Source organism: Gopherus evgoodei, chromosome 8, assembly GCF_007399415.2.
Source record: "Gopherus evgoodei ecotype Sinaloan lineage chromosome 8, rGopEvg1_v1.p, whole genome shotgun sequence".
Classification (NCBI taxonomy): domain Eukaryota; kingdom Metazoa; phylum Chordata; order Testudines; family Testudinidae; genus Gopherus; species Gopherus evgoodei.
In genome coordinates this window covers 68,713,921-68,741,402 of record NC_044329.1, presented here as the reverse complement: position 1 = coordinate 68,741,402, position 27,482 = coordinate 68,713,921, and the positions used below count along the sequence as shown (strand labels likewise).

At 39.9% G+C, this 27,482-nt stretch overlaps 1 protein-coding gene across 6 annotated transcripts in view; it reads right to left on the bottom strand.

The window, feature by feature from the left end:
- Nucleotides 1–27,482, bottom strand: part of PTPRC (protein tyrosine phosphatase receptor type C) — a 106,737-nt gene that overhangs the window by 44,501 nt on the left and 34,754 nt on the right. The window contains exons 3-10 of one of the 6 annotated variants that reach the window (XM_030572395.1): nt 21,823–21,912; nt 19,891–19,917; nt 16,800–16,937; nt 15,906–16,031; nt 12,622–12,660; nt 11,264–11,491; nt 8,581–8,691; nt 6,176–6,319 (exon numbers count right to left, since the gene is read on the bottom strand). In XM_030572395.1, coding sequence (XP_030428255.1) covers nt 6,176–6,319; nt 8,581–8,691; nt 11,264–11,491; nt 12,622–12,660; nt 15,906–16,031; nt 16,800–16,937; nt 19,891–19,917; nt 21,823–21,912 — 903 coding nt within the window. The remainder of the gene's footprint in view (nt 1–6,175; nt 6,320–8,580; nt 8,692–11,263; nt 11,492–12,621; nt 12,661–15,905; nt 16,032–16,799; nt 16,938–19,890; nt 19,918–21,822; nt 21,913–27,482) is intronic. The other 5 variants (XM_030572397.1, XM_030572396.1, XM_030572399.1 and 2 more) reach the window with 5 other exon arrangements.

Below are 27,482 nucleotides of genomic sequence, written 5' to 3'. Positions count from 1 at the left end.
ATAAGTCATCAGATCATGCCGAAAACTACTTATCTGAACTCCAGTGTGTAAATAAATGTGATTAGGGTTATTTCTTTTATTTCTTATTGGCTTGTGGACTCCTCTGTGCTAACCCCAGATGCTTTTGTTTGCTTGTAACCTGAACCCCCAAGAAAGCTATTTTGGGTGTTCAATTTTTGGAATTGCTCTTTTAAAATCTTGCAAGAGCCTAAGTTCCAGGTGTATTTTCTTTCTTTTTGTTCTTAATAAAATTTACCTTTTTTAAGAATAGGATTGGACTTATTGTGTCCTAATTGGTTTGTGCATGTTGTTTGATTAGCTGGTAGCCACAGCTAATTTCCTCCATCATGACAGGAGTACTGCAAGGCCAAATCTGAGTGAGTGGTGCTGCAATCCTGTGCATTATCAGACATTCTCCCAGGTATCTCCTGTCCTAGGCAACTGCCTTGTTTGCTTTTAGTTAGAGTAACCCATGGAAAGGAAAGGAAAATTGAGTCAAAGGGCAAGGGTATACGCTCTTTCCTCCTGGCTGGTTGAAATAGGGAAAGCCTCTGGGGATTCCTCCCCACTGTTTTCTATTTGTTTGTTTTGTGAGCATTTTGTGGATAACAAACAAGCCCTGAAGAAAGGATATAAAACATGCTCAGAGATTTAGTTCCCTTACCGGGCTGGTGAAACTACCTAGCACATGTTTAACATTAATTAAATATAAATAAAGCATTTTCCTACCCAGTTGTCAATTACTTCTAATATATAATTTTATATCCAAATCTCTCAAAGAGGCTAGGACTTTTCAGCTTGGAAAAGAGGTGACTAAGGGAGGGATATGACAGAGGTATATAAAATCATGAGGGGCTGGAGAAAGTCAATAAGGAAAAATTATTTACTTGCTCCCATAGTATAAGAATGAGGGGCCACCAAATGAAATGAATGGGCGGCAGGTTTAAAACAAATAAAAGGAAAATATTCTTCAAACAACGCAAACCTGTGAAACTCCTTGCCTGAGGAGGTTGTGAAGGTTAGGACTATAACAGGGTTTAAAAGCAAACTAGATAAATTCATGGAGGTTAAGTCCATTAATGGCTCTTAGGCCATGTCTACACAATCCGGCAGGTAGTAATCGATTTATCAGGGATTGATTTATCACACGATAAATTGATCCCTGAATCAATGCCTATACTCCACCTTGGCAGGAGGAGTAAGTGGAGTCAATGAGGAGCCGCAGCGGTCGACTTGCCATTGTGAGGACGGCCAGGAAAGTTGAACTGAGGCCTGGTCTACACTACGCATTTAAACTGATTTTAGCAGCGTTAAACTGATTTAACGCTGTACCCCTCCACACTACGAGGCTCTTTAAATCGGTTTCTGTACTCCTCCCCAAGACAGGAGTAGCGTTAAAATTGGTATTACCATATCGGATTAGGGTTAGTGTGGCCGCAAATCGACGGTATTGGCTTCTGGGCTGTATCCCACAATGCACCACTGTGACCGCTCTGGACAGCAATCTGAACTTCGATGCACTGGCCAGGTAGACAGGAAAAGCCCCGTGAACTTTTGATTTTCATTTCCTGTTTGACCAGCGTGGAGCTCTGATCAGCACAGGTGACCATGCAGAGCTCACCAGCACAGGTAACAATGCAGTCTCCTGAGAATCGAAAAAGAGCTCCAGCATGGACCGCACGGGAGGTACTGGATCTGATCGCTATATGGGGAGAGGATTCTGTGCTAACAGAACTCCGTTCCAAAAGATGAAATGAAAAAATATTTGAAAAAATTTCCAAAGCTATGATGGAGAAAGGCCACACCAGGGACTCAGTGCAGTGCAGAGTGAAAGTTAAGCAGCTCAGACAAGCCTACCAGAAAACCAAAGAAGCAAATGGAAGGTCCGGAGCAGTGCCAAAAACATGCCGCTTCTACGCTGAACTTCATGCAATTCTAGGGGGGTCCGCCACCAATACCCCACCCGTCCCTGGATTTGAGGTGGGGGTAGTAATCTCAGCCATAGCTGAGGATTCTGTGGACAGGGAAGATGACAAGGTGGAAGAGGAGGACAAGCTTGCAGAGAGCACACAGCACTCCATTAGTCCCAACAGCCGGGAACTTTTTCTCACCCAGATGGAATTACCCTCCCAGCCCTCCCAAGCCATTAGCCCAGACAGTGAAACCATGCAAGCGACCTCTGGTGAGTGTACCTTTGTAAATATAAAACATGGTTTAAAAGCAAGCGTTTTTTAATTATTGATTTGCCCTGAGGACTTGGGATGCATTCGCGGCCAGTACAGTTATTGGAAAAGTTTGTTAACATGTCTGGGGATGGAGCGTAAATCCTCCAGGGACATCTCCATGAAGCGCTCCTGGAGGTACTCCAAAAGCCTTTGCAGAAAGTTTCTGGGCAAGGCAGCCTTATTCCGTCCACGATGGTAAGAGACTTGACCACGCCATGCATGTAGCAAGTAATCGGGTATCACTGCATGACAAAGCATAGCTGCGTATGGTCCTGGTGATTGCTGGCATTCAAGAAACATCCATTCTTTATCTCGCTGTATTATCCTCAGGAGAGTGATATCGTTCATGGTAACCTGGTTGAAATTCAGGAATTTAATTAAGGGGACAGAGATGGCCATTACTACTGGCCTGTTTGCCTGTTGCTTAAAAGAAATCCTTCCTTGCAGGTAGCCAAGCGGGGGGAGGGAAAGAGGGGAATAGCACTGAGCTTTTTCGCATTTGGCTATTAGGGATCTTCTCTGCTACCAGCACATAGTGGGGGGAGGGGTAAAGGGATCATCCCACAGAATTGGAGGCGGGGGGTGGCTTCTGCTGTTGCATGTTAACAGGAAAGAAGCATCACTGAATGGGATTTGCTTGGTATTTGGGAAAGGAAGGCACTGTGTATATGAAGGCTGCAGAAGCCAAAAGACAATGGCTTACCATGGCCTCATGCAAGCTGAATTCTGATTCCTGGGCCTGCATCTGTGAGATCTGTAACACCAGAGCCGAAGGCACTCAATATTAAGATGCAAAATGCAACCTTGTAGCGAAATCACATGTGCTACGTAAGGTGAATAGTGTTGTTCACTGTGAAAGAGTATAACCACTGTTCTGTAAAATGTGTCTTTTTAAATACTTCTCTCCCTCTTTTTCCCCCTCCCTCATGCAGCTGCACATTTTTCAAGCCTCCCTACTCCATCCCGAAGGCTATCTCAGATAAGACGGAGGAAAAAGAAGACGCAAGACAAAATGTTCTCAGAAATCATGGAAGTAACCCGCAATGAAAGAGCTCATCTGAAGGAGTGGAAGGACGTGGTATCAAATTACAGGAAAGATGCCAGTGAACATGAGGACAAGAGGGACCAACGTGAGGATAGGAGGGACGAATGTGAGGATAGGAGGGACGCTTGAGATGAGCGGTGGCGGCAGGAAGATCAGCGGTGGCGGGATGCAACGCTGGGGCTGCTGTGTGATCAAAATGATATCCTCCAATGTCTAGTGGAGCTTCAGGAAGAGCAGCGGGGTCACAGAGTGCTGCTGCAGCCCCTGTGTAACCACCCTCACCACTCATCATGTTCCATGTCTTCCTCACCCAGATGTGTAAGAACGCGTGGGGGAAGGCTTCGTGCACCCGCTCACTCCACCCCCGTGGATAGCCCAACCAAAAGGCTGTCATTACATTGAAATGTTTTTAGAGGCCTTTTCCTTCCCTACTATCCTCCTCCCAAACCACACCCGGGATACCTTGTCAGTTCTCTGCCTCTTTTTATAATGATTTTTTATAATGACTCCCTCTTTTTATAATGGCTTTTTAATAAAGAATACATGATTTTTAAACGATAGTAACTTTATTTCCTTAAGCAAGCTGTAATCGAAGGGGGAGGGAGGGTGGATTGCTTACAGGGAATGAGTCAATCAAGGGGGGAGGGTTCATCAAGGGGAAACAAATGCAACAGTTACACCGTACCCTGGCCTGTGATGAAACTCGTTTTCAAAGTTTCTTTGATGCGCACCGCTTCCTGGTGTGCTCTTCTAATTGCCCTGGTGTCTGGCTGCGTGTAATCAGCGGCCAGGTGATTTGCCTCAGCCTCCCACCCCACCATAAAGGTATCCCCCTTAGTCTCACAGAGATTGTGAAGAACGCAGCAAGCAGCAATAACAAAGGGCACATTGGTTTGGCTGAGGTCTGAGCGAGTCAGTAATGTGCGCCAGCACGACTTTAAACAGCCAAATGCACATTCTATCACCATTCTGCAATTGCTCAGCCTGTAGTTGAACAGCTTCTGACTACTGACCAGGCTGCCTGTGTATGGCTTCGTGAGCCATGGCATCAAGGGGTAGGCTGGGTCACCCAGGATAACTAGGCATTTCAACATCTCCAACTGTTATTTTCTGGTTTAGGAAGTAATTCCCTTGCTGCAGCCGTTTAAACAGAGTAGTGTTCCTGAAGACGTGAGCGTCATGAAACCTTCCTGGCCATGCCACGTGGATGTTGGTGAAACGTCCCTTGTGATCCAGCAGTGCTTGCAGCACCATTGAAAAGTACCCTTTGCGGTTTACGTACTGGGTGCCCTGGTGCTCCGGTGCCAAGATGGGGATATGGGTTCCATCTATCACCCCCACATAGTTAGGGAATCCCATTGCAGAAAAACAAACCAATATGACCTGCACATTTTCCAGAGTCACAACTTTCGTAGCAGCAGCTTACTGATTGCTTTGGCTACTTGCATCACAGCAGCCCCCACAGTAGATTTGCCCACTCCAAATTGATTCCCAACTGACCGGTAGCTGTCTGGCATTGCAAGCTTCCAGAGGGCTATTGCCACTCGCTTCTCCACTGTGAGGAATGCTCTCATCTTGGTATTCTGGCATTTCAGGGCAGGGGAAAGCAAATCACAAAGTTCCATGAAAGTGCCCTTATGCACGCGAAAGTTTCACAGCCACTGCGGATCGTCCCACACCTGCAAAACTATGCAGGCCCACCAGTCTGTGCTTGTTTCCCGGGCCCAAAGTCAGCGTTCAATGGCTAGAACCTGCCTTATTACCAGCAGGATCTCCAAAGCGCAGGGGCCCGCGGTTTGAGAGAATTCTGTGTCCATGTCCTCATCACTCTCGTCGTCATGCTGTCGTAGCCGCCTCCTCCTCCTCGCCTGGCTTTGCAGGTCCCGGTTCAGCATAGACTGCACAAGAATGCACGAGGTGTTTACAACGTCCACGATTGCGGTATTGATCTGAGCAGGGTCCATGCTTGCCGTGCTATGGCGTCTGCACAGTTCACCCAGGAAAAAAGGCACAAAACAGTTGTCTGCTGCTTTCACGGAGGGAGTGGTGAGGCTGTACCCAGAACCACCCGCGACAATGATTTTTGCCCCATCAGCCACTGGGATCTCAACCCAGAATTCCAAAGGGCGGGGGAGACTGTGGGAACTATGGGATAGCTACAGGATAGCTACCCACAGTGCAACGCTCCAGAAATCAATGCTAGCCTCGGACCGTGGACGCACACCGCCAAATTAATGTGCCTAGTGTGGCTGCGTGCACTCAACTTTATACAATCTGTTTTACAAAACAGGTTTATGTAAAATCAGAATAATCCCATAGTGTAGAAATACTCTAAGATACTTCGGCTTCAGCTATGCAAACAGCATAGCTGAAGTTGCGTATAGTAGATCGATCCCCCCAACCCCAGTGTAGACCAGCCCTTAGCCAGGATGGGTAAGGAATGGTGTCTCCAGCCTCTCTTTGTCAGAGGGTGGAGATGGATGTCAAGAGAGAGATCAGTTGATCATTACCTGTTACCTCTGGGGTCCTGGCATTGGCCATTGTCAGCAGACAGGATACTGGGCTGGTTGGACCTTTGATCTGATCCAATATGGCCATTCTTATGTTCTTATGCTCCTTCAAGATCAATATCTTTGTGTTCTCCAATCCCTGCCTGTAAACACACTATCCTCTTTCACTACCGTGTGCTCCTTCTTCCAACCTCTTTGAACACCATGCTCTCTGCTCCCTCCCAGAATCTATGGGATTTATACTACGCCAATATCATGAAATCTGGGATCAGAATTGTAATATCCTTTATCCCTTCTCCATACATTCTTTTCCTCCCCCAGAAAATATAGCTGCTATGAATAAAAAATGGATCTGTATCAGAAACATTAAAAAATAAACAAAAAATTATACTCACTTCCATAATCTGTTGATATAGTAATGGTTTTCTGCACAACTGTATTCTCAAAATAGTATATAGTTCCACTGCATGTGTAATTCGTGTTGGGTGATAAATGTCTCAGTGTTTTCTGATGTTCTGTAATGGTTTGGTTATCATTCCCTATGTAAAAATGCAAAGTTTCATTAACACTTTTTCATAAACCCAGAAATTCTAGTTATAATTTTAGGCGGAATTTTCAAAAGAGCTCAACATTGGCCTAATCCGACAAAGTGGGTATTCACCCACAAAAGCTCATGTTCCAATATGTCTGTTAGTCTGTAAGGTGCCACAGGACTCTTTGCTGCTTTTATTGGTCTAATTTGACATTGAAGGTTGACTTCAGCAGGGGCAGTGCTACAGTAATGCTAAGTGCTTTTGAAAATCCCACCTTTCAATATTTTAATGTTTTACATTCATAATCTATTCCTTTTACTTTGATAGATATTAGATGAAAACCCTGTGATCGGTTTTCAAAAAGGGAGCTAAATACATGACCTCCTTCATTTAAGATTAAAGGCTCTATTTTGGCAGTGGTGAGTTAAACACCTACCATTTTCCCCCCGCCCCATACATCTTCCCTAAGGTTAGAGGGGCATGTTCTATTCAATGCATCCTGCTCAAAGATTATCAAGATAAACAACCATTTGTACACATCTTCCTTGGAGAAGAAAGTCTAGACATTATGAATGTGTATCTGGATTTCAAGTACAACCAATTACACCTCTATAACGCTGTCCTTGGGAGCCAAAAAATTTTGCCACATTAAAGGTGAAACCATGTTACATTGAACTTGCTTTGATCCACCAGAGTGCACAGCCCTGCTTCCCGCCCTCCCCCGCCCCCCGCCAGAGCACTGCTTTACCGTGTTATATCCAAATTTGTGTTATATCAGGTGGCGTTATATTGAGGTATATTGACTTTCAAGGTGGTTTCTTGTTTCTTTGATTCACTCAACATTATGAATTAATTGATTAAACTGATAAAAATGTAACATAGCAAAATTTATGTTTTTGTCAAAGTTGTCCAAAAAATTTGGCCAAAGCCAAAACAACAAATATAACTAAAGAGTTAAATTCTGGTCTTATTGAAGACAATGGGAGTTTTGCCATTTACTTCAAATGGGACTAGGATTACACCCATAGTGTTACATTAAAATCAAAGAAAAGAATACAACAAAGATTTCCTTTAAAAATTGTTTAGTTAATATCAACTAAAATAAAAAATCAAAGCCCGGTACACTACTCAAAATCTGGAAGTGTAGCGCCTACTAGAGGATTTTTCTCTAGTTTGTTTTCCATTTCAAGTATTATAATTTAGTGTGCATAATAGCTTTATTTTATCTTTGTTTAGAAGTTCCCCAATCCCTCAACTAGTTTACCATGCAAGTCACAGGAGAAATTAATAGAGCTGGTTGGGAAAATTCTGATTAAATATTTTTTCATCAGAATTTGCTGAAGTCAAACATTTTGCTGAAATGGTTGGATTTCAAGGAACTTCTGATGGAACTCAGGCAGGTTTTGAAACTGGCCCTTTCGACACCTGCCTGGTTTCCTGTCAGCCTGACAGGCTGCTGTGGAGCTTGAGTTTCTAAGGTCTGCAGCTCTGGGGCAGCCCTTCTATGTGGCCGTTCCCAGAGCTGGGGATTCCAGAGCTGCCCCTCATTGAACAGCAGTTATGAAACTCTTGTTAACTTGATAAGAGTCTGGTCAGATTCATGGCTTTCATTCAGTGGTGTGCAGCCACAAAACTGACCGGAATTATGTCAATTTAAAGCATCAGATACCAAGGTTGTCAGGACCTCTCCACTGCTGCAGTCCATCTAACAAGTAGCTAGGCATCTTGGGGAGCATGTTTCATTTCAGAATTGCCACCATATTCATTGTTTCCAAAGTGAAAAATTGTGGGATTTCAGTTCTACCAAAATTTTCAAGGTTCTGGTTTTTGTCCCAGCTGAGGGTGATTTTTTTTCTAAAACTGAACTGAAAATTGGTTTCTCAGAAGCTCTAGAAATTAATTATATCTGATGTGATAATTTAGAAGACAGGTTTTCTATGTGGCATTCAAAGTTCATAACAACCATCTGGTCATCAGTTAATATTCTCAGGTAAGGTCCAATAGTATATAGAATAGTATATATATTTTTTAGTTCCCATACAGCCTCTACTGTCCATCCTCTGTCCCTCTTCTCATACTCGGTTTATGACGGAATGTCTTCACACCTCTGTATTTTTATAAATAGGCATTTTAAGTCTGCTCTAGTATCTCAGTTTATGCTGACATTTAGGATAAAAATGATATTTCTTGCTTTAAATTTGTCCATTCAAATCAAAACAAAAATAATTTAAAACTGTAACTTTTAAAAGGTACAAAAAGTTTCCTACCATTTTCACAGGCAAAAGTGTAGTTCAAAGAGCAAGAAGATCTGTCATTCCAACTCAATTTTACAGATGTATCGGTTATTTCATGGCTTTCCAAACTGTACCTAGCTCTATCTGTGAAAAAGGATTCATGTATTATATTATTGAGACATTTTTTGCAATATTAATCCTTTCCACACCAATTAATCATGTTTTTATTTGGTGACTCTACTGTTATATAAAATAAATACAAACAAATGACACCAAGTAATACATTAAAAAATTTAACCAAGAATTAAGGGATTAACCAAAAAAAAATACAGCGATTAAAAAATAATATAAATCTAACTGAGTGAAGTTAATGTTGGCCTTTGAAATTCTAAACCAGTAGTCCTCATGGAACACAAGGGATGTGACAAATTCTAATTTTCCAAATTCAAAGTTTCTGTTATACCACATTCAAAGATAACATAGTTAGATTTTTTTTTTTTACACAATGGCAAAAATTTATTTTTTACATTCTATCTTAATTTAAAAATGCCTGAAAATATTTTGCAAAAATTTTAAAACACAAAATCTTTTCTATAGAAAGACCAGATATGGAAAATTTCAGCCCATTTTTTCAGAAAATTATAGACAGGGAAAGACAAGGAGGCCCAGGAAAGCTGAACAACTTTATAGCTGCTCACACTCTGTTGAGTGCCAACTTTATGTGGGTGCAAAGGCTAGAGAAGAAGTTGCAAGAAACTTTTCCTGTCCCCCGTAAGGGCCAGACACATTCTGCTTGAAGAAGCTCCATTTCAACATATGGGAGTGTGACCTGCACAAAAGGAACAATCAGCTGCACAGCTTGAGGAACATAACAGCAGGTGCACTTCCTTGAAGTGCCATGGAGTTGAGAACAAATTCCTCCTCTCACTGCTTCAGGACAGAGCACCACTCATATTGCCTCTTATTATGGACTGTATTTAATGAGAAGAATTAGTCCTGAGTACATTTGGAGATGTGATAAATCCTTTGTAGAGAGTTCCAATGTTTCAGGGATTTGTTTTTCCAATATGTAGAATGTTGTGCACTGTAATGCCTTCCAAAGGCAGAAATAAATTATTATTATTAGCCAGTGATGAAAGGGGCGTATCCTATCATCGCAGGATGATGCAGCACTATCAACAAACAGGCTGAATTTCACCAAAAACAAAAAAATCTTTCCATACCTCCTCCATTATTATTAAAAAAAAAACACACACACACTTTAATTGTAACATTACTATTCACTTTTCTATTAAATAGTGTCTAGTACTATTGCTTATATCCATGATGGTTTTGTTCCTCCTTTCTTTTTCCCTTTTGAAACATGAAACCAGCTCCCTTTCTGCCTAACAAAAATAAAAATTTCAGGATTGAAGGCCCAGATCCTCAAAGGATCAAGTGATTTCAATGGAATTTGGAGTCTAAATACCATTAATGATCTGACCTAAGTGATTTGGGAGACTAAATCTCATTTTCCAAAGTGGCTTAGGCACTTAGAAACCCAAATCTCATTGAAAATCAATGAGACATAGATTCCTAAATCACTTATACTCTTTGGAAAATTTTACCCCAGATTAAATCTCCTCATTCTGCATCAGTCCTGAGACCCATATAGAGGACTGACCCACCAGGCCAGTATCCTGGCTATACAATAACTATCCCCATCCTGGTTATAAGCATGTGAAAAACGGAGCTGGCTAAAAAGGAAACTGTTTTGGGAAACTGAACTGTAGTGGTCATTCTCTATCTCTGACTAATACAGAGATCTGAGGGAAGAAGCAGAAGGATGTAACATATGGTTATGAGGATGAGAAGGCCAGCAGCAGATGAGGAAGGCTTCTAATGCTTGCTTCCACTGCAGATAACTCTGTACAATTGGACCTGATATAAAGGAGTCTTATAGCTTGAAAGTGCAAGTATGGAGGCCATCTTTTCAAAAACTCATGCCTATTCTGTACTGTACATCTGAAGAGTTTATCAGATAGAATTTCCCCCACCATATCATGTCACTAAAGAATGTTTTGGTCTTCCTGCACTATGAGTCTAGAGATAAATGGGCATCATTTGGCAAGCTATATAATGGAATGTAGAACACTAAATAAAAATATATTACATGCTACTCATACCACACAATCTGCAAAACACCAGCCTGGACTACAGATAATATAATTAGGGTGGAAAGAATTAAAGAAAAAGCTCAATACACGTATGTCACTGAAAACATAATTACAAAGCCAGTTTCTTGATCAACTGTCTTTTAAGCCATACACCTTGTGCCAAGAAATATTTAAAACATCACCCAGAGTTTCAAAACACACAAGCCTAATCAAGAAATGTGCATTTCAAATGAAGATAATATTTAAGATATTTGAGGGGGCAATTTTTCAGGACTCCATGTATAATACACTATTTGTTCTTTGAGCATGTATACTGCATCACTATTATATCATTTTCATTGAATGGACATGGGAAGAGGTGTAAATCTGTGCTTTAATCAAAGATTAATAATACCAAATCTCAGAGTCTGAAGTCTAAGGGTACAAGAGAGAGGAATTTCCACCCCAAACAACACTTGGAGTCCACCCAGTCAAGCAGCAGATTTCTGAAACTCTGCATCAAGAACATAACACGATGTTTGCTAAATAAAACCTCAAACTGAACAAAAAGCTATACTTACCAGGTGGGACATGAATTACACGTGATACGCTGTCGCATTCATTATATCTAACGGTAATGTTATATGCCTGACATTCCATAAGTCCTTCAATACTTTGGTCTTCTTTTTTCACGTTACAAGTGGAGTTGCAGGAAATATTGTATTCTCTCTTTTCTCCAGAAATGTACAACTTTGCAGTGACTGGGACTACATCACTGTAGTTATACATCACATTAAAATCAACTTTTTCTAACAGAAGGGGAGAAAATGTGAAAAATGGATTAACAACAATTTTTCTTACTTTTTTTTAATACTTCATTTAGAGAGTTACTGGTTCAACACTATGTCCTGCTCTCCAACACAGTCTGTGCTTTAAAGGCCCCAAAGAAAATATTAGAGCTGGTTGAATTTTTTTTAACCAAAACATTTTCCTGTCAGAAAATGTAGTTTTGTCATAATAGAAAATTTCCACGGGAAAATGTCAATTTCAATTAATTTGTTTTCAATTTTCCAATTGGACAAATCAAAACAAAAAAAAATTTTGATTTGACATTTTGAAACATCAATTTAAATTTTTTTTTATTTTGACATGTTGACTAATTTTGTGTGAATCAAAACTATTGAAATTTTCATTTCACTATTTCTGATTCAAAGCTTTTCATAGTTATTCTTTCTGAGAAAATTTTTAATATTTTGACTTTTCATTCATAATCTGAAAGGAAGGTAGTTTTAAAATGTTGACATTTCCTGCAAAAGAAAATTTTCATTTTTTAAATTACTCCTGAAAACATCTGTTTTGGTGTATGAAACTTGGAAATGTATTTTTCTACTCCCCTGATATAAGGAAACAAAACAAACCTGGTCTTCTGAAAATATATTGTTGCAGTACCAGTTAACTGCAAAAACATTGTATAGTCCAAACTGTCTACCAAATAATTAGATCTGGACTCCACCTATGAATTGGGGAGACTTGTCTAGTTTGAATTAGTGATCAGCCACTAAAATTTGCATTCATTTCCTCTCTCACATGATGTAAAATAAGATTATTGCAAAAAAAAAGCTTAGAAGGCCCTTTGGTGTTGAATAAAACCAGACTTTTTTCTCCTTTAGGCAGACTCTGCTCCAGCACTGATGAGTACTTAATAGCAGCAGCCTAGTGCCCAGTAGGATGCCTCAACAGAATGGGAAATGGAGAGCAGAAAGTCAGAAACTTTGAGGAAGTTTAAAACAATTATTCTAAAATAGTAAGAAAGTTTAAAAAACAACCTGAGATAGGAGCTGATTTGGTTTATCTGAGCATTTAGCTGATATGAGTGAAATGGAGAGAGTTTCTTTCTGGTTTGAAAAGTTTCATTTCACTTTTATTAAACATAACTTACCACAAGGTATTTGAGTAGTAGTTGGCACTATAGTAGTTTCTGGAAAAGAAAAGAAAACAGAAAAACAAATGAATATCATAAGGCAGCTTTCTACATTCAGTTGTAGAGGACAGTGCAAAGCTCTGGTACATTCAGTGCAGATATTTGTATTTAGATCTTCAAAAGTATTTGAAAAAAGGAAGAAAATTCAATGAAATGTATGCAATAATTCCCACCATTTAACTAACTCTATTAGATACTATGCATTTCATTATTCCCTAGTGATATTGTTAATTGCAGATCATACTGCTCATTATAAATGGTTCTTAACTTTATTTTTACAGCAGGCGTCTGCAGACCACTGGTTTAAAACCACTGTTCTATGATAATGACAACCTTTCACGGACCCCTTAGACACAGTCTGAGGACACCCAAGGGTCTGCGGACCACAAGTTGAAAACCATTGAACCAGACTATATCTTTTAGAAAAAGATCCAATTTTGATTTAAAAATAGATCTGTCCAGAAAATAAGAATTCTATGTCACAAAAATTTTTTAGAAGTTTCAAAATCTGTTTTCATTCTGATGCAAAACAAAATGATACCTTCAACTTCCAGCCACTGATTATTGTTATGCCTTTGTCTCTTATATTAAAGAGCACTCTAATATAAAATATCTCTTCTCTCTGTACATGATTATAGACTGTGATCAGGTCACCTCTAAACCTTGTTTTTTATTAACTAAATAGCTTGAGATCCTATAGTCTCTTGTTGTAAGGCATTCAACTCTTCTCTGTATCTTATGCAATTTTTCAACATCTTTTTTAAAATTTGGACCCCAGAACTGCACACACTATAGTGGTTTCATCAATGCCCTATACACAGGTAGTTTCACTTCTCTACTTCTGCTTGATATTTTCTTTATACATCCAAATATTGTCTTAGTCCTTTTTTGCCATAATATTGTTCTGGAAGCTCATGTTAGAACGTGAATATGGCCAGACTGGGTCAGACCAATTGTCCATCTAGTCCAGTATCCTGTTTTCTGACAATGGCCAGTGCCAGATGGTTCAGAGGGAATGAACAGAACAGGGCGATTTATAAAGTGATCCATCCCATGTTGTCCAGTCCCAGCTTCTGGCAGTCAGAGGTCTAGGAACACCCAGAGAATGGGATTGCGCCCCTAAACATCTTGGCTAATTGCTATTGATGGACCTGTCCTCCATGAACTTATCCATTCTTTTTTAACTCAGTTATACTGTTGGCCTTCACAACATCTCTGGCAGCGAATTCCACAGGTTGATTGTGTTGTGTGATGAAGTATTTCCTTATGTTTCTTTTAAACTTGCTGTCTATTAATTTCATTGGGTTGCCCTAGGTTCTTGTGTTATATGAAGGGCTAAATAACACTTCCTTATTCACTTTCTCCACACCATTCATGATTTTACATACCTCTGTTATATCCCCCCTTAGTCATCTCTTTTCTAAACTGAACAGTCTCAGTCTTTTAAATCTCTCCTCATACGGAAGCTGTACGATACCCCTAATCAACATGCTCAGTTGTTTATGACGACTCCTAAGTCTTTTTCTGAGTCACTGATTTCCAGGATACAGTCACCCATTCTTATAACTAGAGCATATTTTTTTTTATTCCTAGCTGTTTAGAACCTTGTATTTGGCTGCATTAGAATGTGTATTATTTGATTGGGCTGAGTCTACCAAGCAATCTAAATTGCTTACACTGGTGACCTGTCTTGTCCTTATTTATCACTCCACAAATCTTTGTGTTAACTTCAAACTTTATCAGCAATGATTATATATTTTCTTCCAGATTATTGATACAAATATTAAATTTTATTGGAGAGATAACTGATCCTTGCAAGACCCAGGTACAAAAACCCTCCCTAGCTGAAAATTCCCCATTAAACATGTTTGCAGATTTATCAGTTAGCCATCTTTTAACCCATTTAACATGTGTTTTATTAATTTTATACAGTGATAAGTTTTTTTTTTAATCAGAATGTTGTATAGTATTAAGTCAAACACTTTACTGAAATCCAAGTATACTTTATCAGCACAGTTATGTTATCAGCCTAACTTGCAATCTTGGCAAATAACAATATTAACTTGACAGGACTTATTTTACAATACCAATCAAGATGATTTAATTATATTTCTATACTTGAATTCTTTATTGATGGAGTCCCATATCAGCCATTCCATTAGCTTGTCTGGGATTAATGTCAAGTCATCTAGCCTATTTTAACCTGCGGTGATCCCATTTGTCTTTGGCACAATATTGGCTTTCTTCTAGTCTATTGGAACTTCCCCAGATTTCCAAGTCTCCTTAAAAATTAACATAGGAGGTGAGAACTCCTGAGCCAACTCTTTTAAAACTCTTCGGATGCAATTCATCCAAGTGCATGAATAACTTACGTGATTAGTGTCATTGACTGTAAATGTATGTGAATGAAGTTACTTACATGCATAAGTCCTACTTACATGCATAAGTCCCAGCAGACTAGTTATTTAGTGAAACAACCTGTAAGCAGGATCGGTGTTAGGGTTTCTCGCACCCTAGGCACACAGCCAGTTTGCCACCCCCCCATGCTGATCCCGCGGCTCCGGTGGAGCTGCCGCAGTCATTCCTGTGGAGGGTCCACTGGCCCGCAGCTCTGGTGGAGCTGCTGCAGGCATGCCTGCGGGCGGTCCACCGGAGCCACGCGAGCAGCCTACCGTCCGCAGGCCTGATTGCAGCAGCTCCACCGGAGCCACGGACCAACAGACCCTCTGCGGCAGGTCAACTGGAGCCGCCTGCTGCCCCCCCGGCAAAATGCCACCCCCCGAATAATCCTGGCGCCCTAGACGATTGCCTAGGCTGCCTAAATGATAGTGCCAGCCTTGTCTGTAAGTCTTCTAAAACCATGAAACAAATCTATGGGATCTGATCCTGCACTCCTCCTTTACTTGGGCAAAATTTCTATGGATACCCATAGGAGATTTATCTGAATAAGGAGTTCAGGGTTTAGCCTTGATTTATATTACTCCTTAGAAAATAAGTTTAATTTTCCACTTGGCTGACAAGAAGTGAATCTGGCCTCTTTTACATCAGTTAACTCTTACGTTAGGAGTAGTAAGCATCCTAAGAGATTTTAGTTTAATGCAATTTTCTGCAGTTGAATCTGTAGAATAAATCACTTGTTAGGTTTAAAAAAAAATACTCAAAGTCACTTCAGTGCCCTCATTCTAACACATTTCCCATGCATGCAGTGTTAGGATTGCCAGAACTGTGTGCAGGTTTGTCACCTGGTGTGAGAGTGGGAGTAGTCAAAGTGGTTTTTGAGGAAGGCTGAGAAATGTTTGCTTGAGTGCTGGTTGGAGTATGGTTCACAGATGGTGAGGTGGCATGCAAGCGTGGCGGATTGGAAGTATCTGCAAGGACAGAATAAATTAGTATTAGAAAGCGCGTTCACTGTTTCATATAATCATATCATAAACGTCTTGGATTATGTACTTTCTTCTTGTAATTATCTTACCAAAAGATTGAGCGGAGCTGCAAGAAAGGTTGTTTTAGTATTTCCATTAAAGAACATAACAAGAATCTTTAACTAGAATTCACAATATCAGGACTCTTTTATGTGTCAATCAGTTCTCAAATATATGGGGCATAATGAAGTCAACAGAAGCTTTGCCCGAATAAGAGCTGCAGGTTTTATCCCATTGTGTAAACATAGCTTTGCCCATAGTTCTTATCATAAGGCACAATTCCTCAAACACTACTAAGCATAGTGCTTACACTCATGATACTCCTCATGGCAAAGCACTACCTTCAGCAGTATGTGTTTGCCAGGTCAGGTATGCCACTTACAGTGCCTTGGTATTTATTTCATTGCTTAGAAACCACTCACTGTCTGTTTTATCAGTTCTGTATTGGGCCAGTTCCTGCAGCTTTGGCTTTGGCAAAACTCTCATTGACTGCAGGAAGAGTTTTGCCTGAATAGTGACTGTAAGATCAGGTCACATTCTGGAAATAAAACACAGAAACACCTTGTGGTCCTGGGTCAGTTGTGAAGCTTAGGAACATTTTCAGTTTGTTGAGCAGTAAGTGTGATAAACTGCCAAATTACACAATTTTCTCCATGTGCAGCTCAAGCAATTGTATTAAAGCCAACCTGGGGAATCTAAAGGAATACAGCAAACCTGATGGTTTATATGTGGTGGTAGCAGGAGTGAGTGAAGTAAGGGCAGCAGTGCTGCTGTGTGGCTGATTGCTGGATCCAAAGGAAGAGTTTGAGTCTTCATGAGTGCTGATGTTTGTGCTGCTTGTTGGAATGATGCCTGTTGTAAGGAAGTACAATAGTTCTGTTAGTGCTTCCTAACATATCAGGTGCAGACAATGACAACAAAGTCACATGGAAACAAGGTATCTATTCCTGAATAGATAATGTTAAAAGAAGGAAAACTAAGACCATATATTTTAGGCAGTTATACAATTTCACTTTATTACTTATATGTAAGGCCAAAAGCAAATATATAAACATGCATTCTATATGAAATGAAATCAGAGTTGCAGGCATCTGAGAGAGAGAGAGAGAGAGAGAGAGAGAGAGGTTTACCCTTGTAATTTTAATAACTGTTCCAAAACAATAATATAAATGTCACTATTAGTCTCTAATACTCTCTTATGTATAAAACCAATGTAAAAACTAATCTATTGTCCCAACTCACTTGAATAACCCAGTAAGGATCAGATTCTGTTGGTAAACGCTTTTATAGACATTGTACAAGTGTGCACAAGGTCATACATCCCAGTCAGTGGAAAAGCCAAGGAACAGAAGTTGGGAATCCTTACTCTCAGTCCCCTGATCTAACCACTGCACAGCACTCTCAGAGGACATAAAATCTTCCCCAGGATTCTCAGTTGATTCATATTCTTTAGACTGGTTTGAAAGAAGTCATGAATAAATGTATGTCCAAAAATGGCATGTAATCAGTATTCATTACTTTGACTCTTTGAATAGGGAAATGGAAGCTAAAATTCATCTCTTGAAATACCTGTATGTAATATATACCTATAAATAACCTAAAGGACCACTGGATGTCATCATTGCTTCACAAAAGGAAAAATAAATAAACCAGGTTTTATTTAACAAGAAATCATAACTTCTAACCTGTTTTTTTTTTCATTTCAAGAGATTTGGCATCTTGGTTCCACTTTTGTCCAACTCTATTGTCTGTTTTTCATCTTCTGCATCACAGTTGCCAACTTTCACGTGGAAAATAAGCACCCTGACTTTCACAATAAGCCAAAAATCAAGCTAATTCCATTTCAAAACAAGGCCAAAACAAGCCAATCCCTAAGAACCCCAACAGTCTATATGACTAGATTCCCCTGGTGTGCAGTCTGGGACTGTGGTGAGCCGGCTGTGCACCACTGACTCTCCCCCGCTCCTTTGCTTACCTTGCCCCTTGCCCCTGCTTGCCGGGAGCGAATCAAAAAAAATGAAGCAACAAGCTAGAAGCCAAATAAGCAACAAGCTAGAAGCCAAAAACTAGCCAACAAGCAACTCAAAAGCCAATTAAGCTAAAAGCAAACCCAATTTCCATGTTTTTTACATGGGTTTGGCATGTCTGTTCTGCATGTCCAAAAAGCACACTGATACCTCTCATTGTACTGTTCACTGCTATTTCAGTCTCCCTATAGCGTTTCTGTGTCTTCAGCCCCAGTTTCACTGTTGTCTCTCTCATTCTGAGCTGTGACCTCTTAACTCTTTGTTTGCAGATAAAGATAATACGATTTTGTAAGTGTGTGGTAAAGTTCTATTATAGGATGAAGAACTTGAATTCTGTTATTTGTGCTATATTTATATTACTGGTTTTTTACTGTATAGATCTGGTCCCAAGCCAGTGAATTCAGTGGAAAGACTTCAGTGGGCTCTGGATTCTTTTTTAAATTCTATTGGGGTTTTCTGTAATTTTTGTAAAAGTTTAACTCTGCTAGGTCAGATAAATGTGGAAACACTATCTGGAAGTAACAAAACCAAATAATTATGAACACATTTTCTGTTTAAACTAAGGATAGTTCAGTGGTTTGAGCATTAGCCTGCTAAACCCACGGTTGTGAGTTCAATCCTTGAGGAGATCACTTAGGGATCTAGGGCAAAAATTGGTCCTGCTAGTGAAGGCAGGGGGCTGGACATGCTGACCTTTTGAGGTCCCTTCCAGTTCTAGGAGATTGGTATATCTCCAATTATTACCTATTATTATTTTTATTAATAATTTGTATTACAATCATGCCTGGAGGCCAAGGCTCCATTGTGTTAGGCACTGTACCAACATATAACAAAGACTCAGTCCCTGCCCTGAAGAACTTACAATCTAAATGAATATGTTAAGTGAATGAGATATGTTCAGTGAAATACATTGTGACAAAGTTCCTCCTCTACCTTGGTGAGTCCTGCGCTTATTGGCAGATTTGCTCACCTCAGTGATCTCCCCCACAGTCTGGATCAACTCCTCCTGTGTCTGATCGGGAGTTGGGAGGAACCCGGGCCCGCCCTCTACTCTGGGTTCCAGCCCAGGGCCCTATATTTGCTGCTGTCTATAGTACCTCTTGTAACAGCTGTGTGACAGCTACACCTCCCTGGGCTACTTCCCCATGGCCTCCTCCAAACACCTTCTTTATCCTCACCACAGGACCTTCCTCCTGGTATCTGATAACGCTTGTACTCTTTAGTCCTCCAGCAGCACACCCTCTCACTCTCAGCTCCTTGTGCCTCTTGCTCCCAGCTCCTCACATGCACTTCCTCTCCTCTGGCTCCACCCCATCTGACTGGAGTGAGCTCCTTTTTAAACCAGGCGCCCTGATTAGCCTGCCTTGATTGGCTGCAGGTGTTCTAATCAGCCTGTCTGCTTTAATTGGTTCTAGCAGGTTCCTGATTACTCTAGTGCAGACTCTGCTCTGGTCACTCAGGGAACAGAAAACTACTCACCCAGTGACCAGTATATTTGCCCTCTACCAGACTCCTGCATCCTACTGGCCTGGGTCTGTCACAACATGTAAATCCCAAATTCAGACAAAAGCAAATTGGTTCATTTGGTTCCTCCTTTTTAAACCAGTCTATATTATTTCACCTGTGATCTCACTATTCTAAATGTAAAGGCATTAAACAATCTAAAAGATAATACTTGTACACACAAAGCATATTGGAAGTGAACACAACCACAATACAAGCAAATTTCATAGAGAAGTGTTGCAGTTCTGTAAGGAAAGTAAAAATAGTTCTCTTACCAGTTTCAGTAGAGGTCTGCATTTGCCCTAAAAGGAATAAAAACAGGAGTAAATATGGTATGTCAAGAGAACGTTATACACATTTGTGTCCATACATTAAGGCCTCAATCCTGCAATCAGATTCATGCAAACAGATCCTTGCCCCATGCAGGAGAAGAGCTTAGGGCCCTTTTAATTTAAGCAATAAAAACAAAACAATGTTTCTGGAACATTCACAAATTAGGATGTAATATAATGGGCCAGAGCCTCAGCTGGTGTAAATCAATGTATCTCCACCTATGTCATTGGAGCTGGCTAGATTTACACCACCTGAGGATCTGGCCCAATACTCCTGAGTAACACTAACTGGTGCTATACCAAAGAGCGCTTTTCAGTTGTCCATGGGGAGAGGAGAACCATTCTTTTCTTCCCAACTTCACATTGACTGCTTCTGGACTTCCCCTATAATCTAAAAAGATTTTAACCTTGTAGGTCACTCAACCCATTGTAACAAGATTTTTCGGGGGAATTATCTTGTAGTTTGATATTGGTAGTCTGGGATTCTGATGGAATGGGCGTGGGATGGAGATTTCCCAAAGATGTTTGTAACTAGAGGTGAAATGGTTTTCTCAGGTGTAGAGGATGTAAAAATGGAAGTTCAATACCAGTCTATATAACCCTATAACACCTGGTGATACATAACTGACAGGAACTTAACTGTGAAATGTACAGTATAAATAATAATTGTCTTTATTCTGTCATTCTTTCTTTAATCCAGAATGTGAATTCAAGGCATGAGACACTGAGCTCCATTATTTCATCCAGGTGCTTAGTTATCTGTCATGCAGTACATTGACTACCGTAGAACAACATGTATTATACAAGAGACAGGTTAAAACTAGAATTAGTTTAATTTGTTAATTCTCTGTGACAGGCTGTGACACCTGAGCCAAGGAAACCTCCACATCTGAGTTGGAGTTCAAGCACTTGGGAGGCAAAGGTAGAATGAGAACTCAAACAATGCCTGATGCCTTTAAGGCCATATTTGTCTAAATGTGTATATATAAAGAAGACTTCCCTCAGCTGTGGGCCTCAGCTATAGTACAAATATATGATGCTGAGCCCAATCCTTTCCAGGGCCTCCGTGGGTTCGTTCACCATACCACACCGCCATATTGGTATTTTTGGTAAACAGCCTACAATGAAATATTCCAGGTTCACTGTTAGGAAATGTAGCTTTAGAAGCATCAGGACTATGGGTCAAATTTTACAATATGGCTGCCTAAATTGCACCTGCACCTGCACATGCTCATGTTTTTATGCATGCAAAGTGGATACTTATGCATGCACTTACCTGTCGTGCACGCACAAACCCTATGGATACAATTAGCAATAGGTGTCTGCATTTGAGAATGTGGCCCTGTGTTTCTAAGAAAGAAATTACATTAAATTGGCTATTAGCCAGGATGGGCAGGGATGCAAAACCATCCTCTAACGTGTTCCTAGCCTCTGTTTGCCAGAATCTGGGAATGGGCGACAGGGAATGGATCACTTGATGATTACCATGACTTCTGGGGCACCTGGCATTTGCCACTGTCAGAAGACAGGATACTGGGCTAGATGAACCATTGGTCTGACCCAGTATAGCCATTCTTATGTTCTTATGTTTTAAGCTTTAAGAGTCTGATTCTCATTTACGTAAAGCCTCTTTGCATTTTGTTCTGGCAGCATCAAGATGTCTTAATGTAAATGAGAATCAGATACTAAATATACCAAGGGTATACAAATATTTTGAATTATTTTCCTAATTTAATTATTTAATGTACTATTCATGTGAGGTAAGCCAGTGTGAACAACTGTAAATGACTGTTGTAACATCTGTGTGGTGGAGCTGGATGTCAGTTCAGGGAAAACAAGCTGAGAACAAAACTGTGCCCCATGTTTCACTTTTACCTTCATTGTCGCCTGCAGATGAGTGTGCAGTGAAGCGTGCGGGTAGAGGTGATGTGCTTGTGGGCATGGGAGAATTTATAGTTGTTTCTCCTGTCACGTGATAGGAAAAATATTATTAATTGAATAGTGTACATAGCAAAAAAGTACAATTTAAATAGGAAAAAAATGTCAGCTGCCATTAGTTTTCCAGCTAGGACCATATTTCTTACTACAGCATTGATTACAGTGGGATAACTTCACGATGCTCTCTTATATTATATGTACACAACAAGAAGGCAGAGGTGTTTAATGCCTATTTTGCTTCAGCCTTCACTAAAAAAGGCAAATTGTGACCAAATATTTAACACAATTAATATTTACAACAAGGGACATGACAAGCAGTCAAAATAGGGAAAGAACAGCATAAAGAATATTTAGATTAGTTAGATGTATTCAAGTCATCAAGGGTCTGATGAAATTCGCCCTCGGGTACATCAGGAACCAGCAGAAGCAATCTTGAAATCAGTAGTGATTATCTTTGAGAATTCATAAGGATGGGTTACATCCCGGAGGACTGGAGAAGGGCAAACATAGTACCTCTGTTTAAAAACTGGAGACAGGGGGAGAAGACCTGGGGAATTATAGACTAGTCAGCCTAATTTTGATACCTGGAAAGATACCGGAACAATCAATTTGTGAGCACCTAAAGGATAATAGGATTGTAGGTAATAGACAACATGGGTTTGTCAAGAACAAATTATGCCAAACCAACCTATTTTCCTGCTTTTACAAGGTTACTGGACTAGCGCATGGGTAGAAGCCACAGAGGAGATATATCTTGTTTTTAGTAAGGCTTTTGACACTGTCCCGTAACATTCTCATAAGCAAACTAGGAAAATGAGATCTAGATGAAATTACTCTAAGGTAGGGGACCAACTTGTTGAAAGACTGTACTCAACGAGTAATTATCAATGGTTCACTGTCAAACTGAGGGACATATCTAGTGGGGTTCCCTAGGGGTCTCTCCTGTGTCTGGTACTATTTGACATTTTCATTCATGACTTGGATAACGGAATGGAAAGCATGCTTATAAAATGTGTGGATGACACTAAAATGGAGGGAACTGAAAGTACTTTGAAGGACAGAATTAGAATTCAAGATGACCTTGAAAAATTAGAGAATTGGTCTGAACTCAAGATGAGATTTAATAAAGACAAGTGTAAAGTATTACACTTAGGAAAAATCAAATACACAACTAGACAATGGGGAATAACCGGCCAGGCAGTAGTACCACTCAGAAGGTGCTAGGGATTATACTGGATTACAAAATGAACATGAATCAACAATGTGATGCAAGAAAAAAACTAATATTCTAGGGAGTATTAATAAGAGTGTCACATGTAAGACACAGGAGGTAACTGTCCACTCTACTCAGCACCAATGAGTCCTCCGCTGGAGCACTATGTCCAGTTTGGGGCGCTACACTCTAGAAAAGGTGTGGACAAACTGGAGAGAATCCACAAGAGAGCTACAAAAAGTGTTAAAAGTTTAGAAAACCTGATCTATAAATAAAGGTTAAAAAACATGGGCATGTTTTATCTTGAGGAAAGATGACTGAGGGGGGAACCTGCCTCAGTGCAGGGGCCTAGACTAAATGACCTCTTGAGCACCCATAATGTTTTCTGACTTCATTGGAGCTGTGGTCCTTCATCAGCTCTAAAAGTCAAGTTCCATATTTACATGCCTAAATTCACATATATATCTTCCAAGAAGGCATTCGGTCTTGCTTTGAAGATATCAAGAGATGGAGACTCCACCACTTCCCTTTGTTTGTTCCAATGTTTGTTCCAATGGCTAGTCACCATTACTCTTAAGAAATTGTGCTTGCTTTCTAATTTGAGTTTGTCTGGCTTCAGCTTCCAGCCATTGAGTCTTATGCCTTTCTCTGTCAGATTAAAGAGCCACTATCCACAAAAAGAACAGGAGTACTTATGACACTTAGAGACTAACATATTTATTTGAGCATAAGCTTTCATGGGCTAAAACCCACTCCTGTTCTTTTTGCGGATACAGACTAATAAGGCTGCTAATCTGAAACCTGTTGTTTAGTACCCAGTAATTTCTCCCTGTGAAGATACCGCTACACAATACTCAAATCTCTCAATCTTTTTTTTGACAAGTGAAACTGATTGAGTTCTTTAAGTCTCTCACTGTAAGGCATTTTTTCCAGTCCTCAAATCTTTTCATGTGTCTCTTTTCCACACCCTTCCAAATTTTTCAACAGCCTTTTTAAAATGTGGAGCCAGTATTGTAGGACAGGTTTCATCAATGGATACAGTGCTTTATACAGATGACTACAGGTGCCTTTAGGCCTTTAGATGTCCTAAGAGCCTTGAATTCAGTAAAATTAGTATTATGAGGGAGGGAGGGAGACAGAAATAAATGACCCTGGCGGTCTGCGTGTAAAGCCGACAGACCCCAGTCATCAGCGGGTGGGTTTGAACCAGGGATCTCAGGAGTTTAGTGCATGGGTCTCTACCGCAGGAGCTAAAAGCCAACTCGCTGTTACTTAAGGCTGTAAAGCAGACTCAGTAATTTCTCTCTAAGTGGTCTTGATGCCACTCGATGGGACAGAGCACCACATCCAGAAGGTGTGGGGGTTACATGAGCAAGTCAAGTAACAGCAGGATGAGCACACTTTGGAGAAGAACAGGAACAACCAAAATGCCACTTAAGTTTCAATCCTTCACATCTGAAGGCTTTATTGTCTTCCCCCTTACACACAAGGGTCCAAATTGGATTCTAGTCTCCAGCACAGAGGCTCACCATAGGCAGACCTTCAGGGACTCAAAGGGATTTCTCCTCATTGACCTGACAAGCAACATCATAATAGTTCAGCTGCTCAAAAGATGCTACAAGTTCCACAATCTATCTGGGCAGTTTAAAAAAAAAAAATGTAGCCACCAAGTTGAAAGAAGGCACCCCAGGAAAATGCTCAGTTGCTAAGTGGAACTTTGAAAAAGTTCACGTACAGTAAAAAAAATGAGACAGAGAAAGAAACCAGAGGTGAAATCCTGACTCCAGCGAAGTCAATGATAAAAACTCCCATCAACTTCACTGGGGCCAGGATTTCACCCTAGGTCTCTTTTTATTAACATTTGTAAAAAGCCAATAACTTAGTGTATTAGAGCAGATCTATTAGCTAGAACTAAAATAAAACTGGTAGAAAAATAATGCTGAAACAGCCATCCTAGTACTAATGTGTATGAGTAGGGTTTTTCTAGTGGGTTCATTCCTGTTATCCACCATACAGCACCACCACAGATACTCCAAAACCACTTACACTTCTCACTGCTATTAAGGCAGTAATGGTTGAACCTCAGCAAGCTCAGAGACTGGGTACAGACACATATCCAAAAGTATAGATGCTCATCTGAACTATCCAAATCTCTTGAACGTGCATATCTACTGCGTATGGATAGGCAGCTACTTTATTAACATTTGTATACATGCAATACATGAACAAAATTGGAAATCTTATGAGATAAGACAGCAAATCTCGACCTGTAGATTAGAATATGCCTTTAAATGTTTTAAATTACATATCTGAGCTCTACAGTTTGGTCACTTTCAAGCAGATTACTTATTCTTCATAAACTATTCCAAAATCTAATTTTGTTTCAATGTATTAATTTGGTTTTAGCCTTGAACCCAAATTTCACATTCTTTGAACTTTCATAGTAAAGGTAGAACTCCATTTGAACGCATGTTTGCAGGAACTGAATAAGGAGTTGCAAACCAAGTCAAAGCGAAATTCTATTTAGAAGGTATTGAAATGCCCACAATGAGTTCATCCATCTCCAGTGTAAATATGATGAAGATATGCTCAGACACTCTTAAGCTGTAGTGCTTCAAGAGAGGTATAATCTGTTGATCTGAGCACAAGATGGAACCAGAAATCACTGAGTTCTAATCCTCTCTGTGACACTGGCTCCTTTTGTGACTTTGGCAGATCTCTTAACCTCTCTATGCCTCTAAAAATGTGGAATAAATGGTACTAACTTAACTACCATTCAGGGATGTTTGAAGGATTCATTAATTGTTTGTAAATCTCTTTGATGATGACTACTGCTAAGTATTATTATTAAACAGCTTTACTACAGATGATGGTAATAGTGCTATCTTTCCTTTTCTTGTATTGTTCTCTGAACAGATTATTGTGGCAATTTTATGACAAACATTCTGTATGCCGCATATTTTCTTTTTAATTTAATTTATTATAGTAGCAGAATAAGATGCAGCTAGTATTAACTCAGTAGGTGGCACCATAACACCAAAAAACTCTCAAACCTTGTACAGTTGTATCTCCTGTTATAATCCTGTTGTGAGATACCAGACAAATTGAATATATCCTTTTAAAAAGATGAAATGGAGATCACAGGGTACTTGATCTTAAAATAACATTACTCCAGTCCAATACATGTATTTTTACCATGAATTTACTTTTCCTAACGTGATACACTACAATTCAAAATATTTCAGTGACTGTACTGGCAAAATCATGCTTGAAGTCACAACTTTCTGCCCCGGTCATATCAATCAGCAAGCATGTTTCTAAAATTCATAGCTGGAATGAAACTCAAGGATATCTCCAAAGCTCTAAGTTGTTCTGAATACAAAAAGTACAATATGTTGTAAGAAAGTCTGACAATCACTGAGACATTAAGGGATTGGCAACCCAGTCTGGATGAAATAGGGAACATCCCAAACCTTTAATGAAATCTCAGACTTAATCAAACCTTAAATAATTTTTGAGATGATGTGGAAGTTATTGACTCATACATATAAGCACCTGGAAGGGGAGGAAAATGTAAGGGATGCAAACAGTTTCCTCTAACTAAGACATGTGTAGCCCTCCCCCTCTTGGCTCACCTAATAGATTTTCAGCCTATTAACCATGAAGGTCCAGATTATATCCTTATTCAGATAATTTGCAGAAAGCACATTCACAGCAAGTCCAGCCAACAGATGGAAGACTTGGCTAATTGTTTTAGTTCACTCCAACATCTGGCCACTAGTTGGTGGACACAATTGCAGCTGCTTCTTGGAAAAGGCTTCAGATGGGGAAGGAAGACTCCCAAGGTTATAAACCCAGAACACCTGAGCTGACAGTACTTTCCTTTGGAAGCAGTTAGACGCCCAGGCCCAAAGAGGGAAAAGCAGGACTACTATATTTTAAAGAGACCTTTTAAATATTAAACAAGATGAGCAAATTCAAGGACTGCTGTGAAGAAACTAGGCTAAAAAAGAGTTGAGTGTTTGAAATCCCCGGAACTTTAAGATGTACTAACTACATTCATAAACAGCAGCAACAGCTTTTTGCTTGGAACCATGACTATGGACCTGATATACTGTGCAATGGTCACTCAAATAACCTACTTATAATTCTGTCCATTCAGAAAAGACAACATACAAATTATTTGTATCAGACTAATTTGACAGATGTAACACATCATCCAAGAATAATTCCAACCAAAAAAGCTTGAAAAGATTCAGACTAACGTGTTTAGGGATTAACCTTACCCAATACAAGTGTGGGGTATTATGTGTATGTGCAAGAGAAATCTAACAAGCAGGATAGAGATGCAATTCTGCATTAAAAACTGAAAACAATGCTGCTT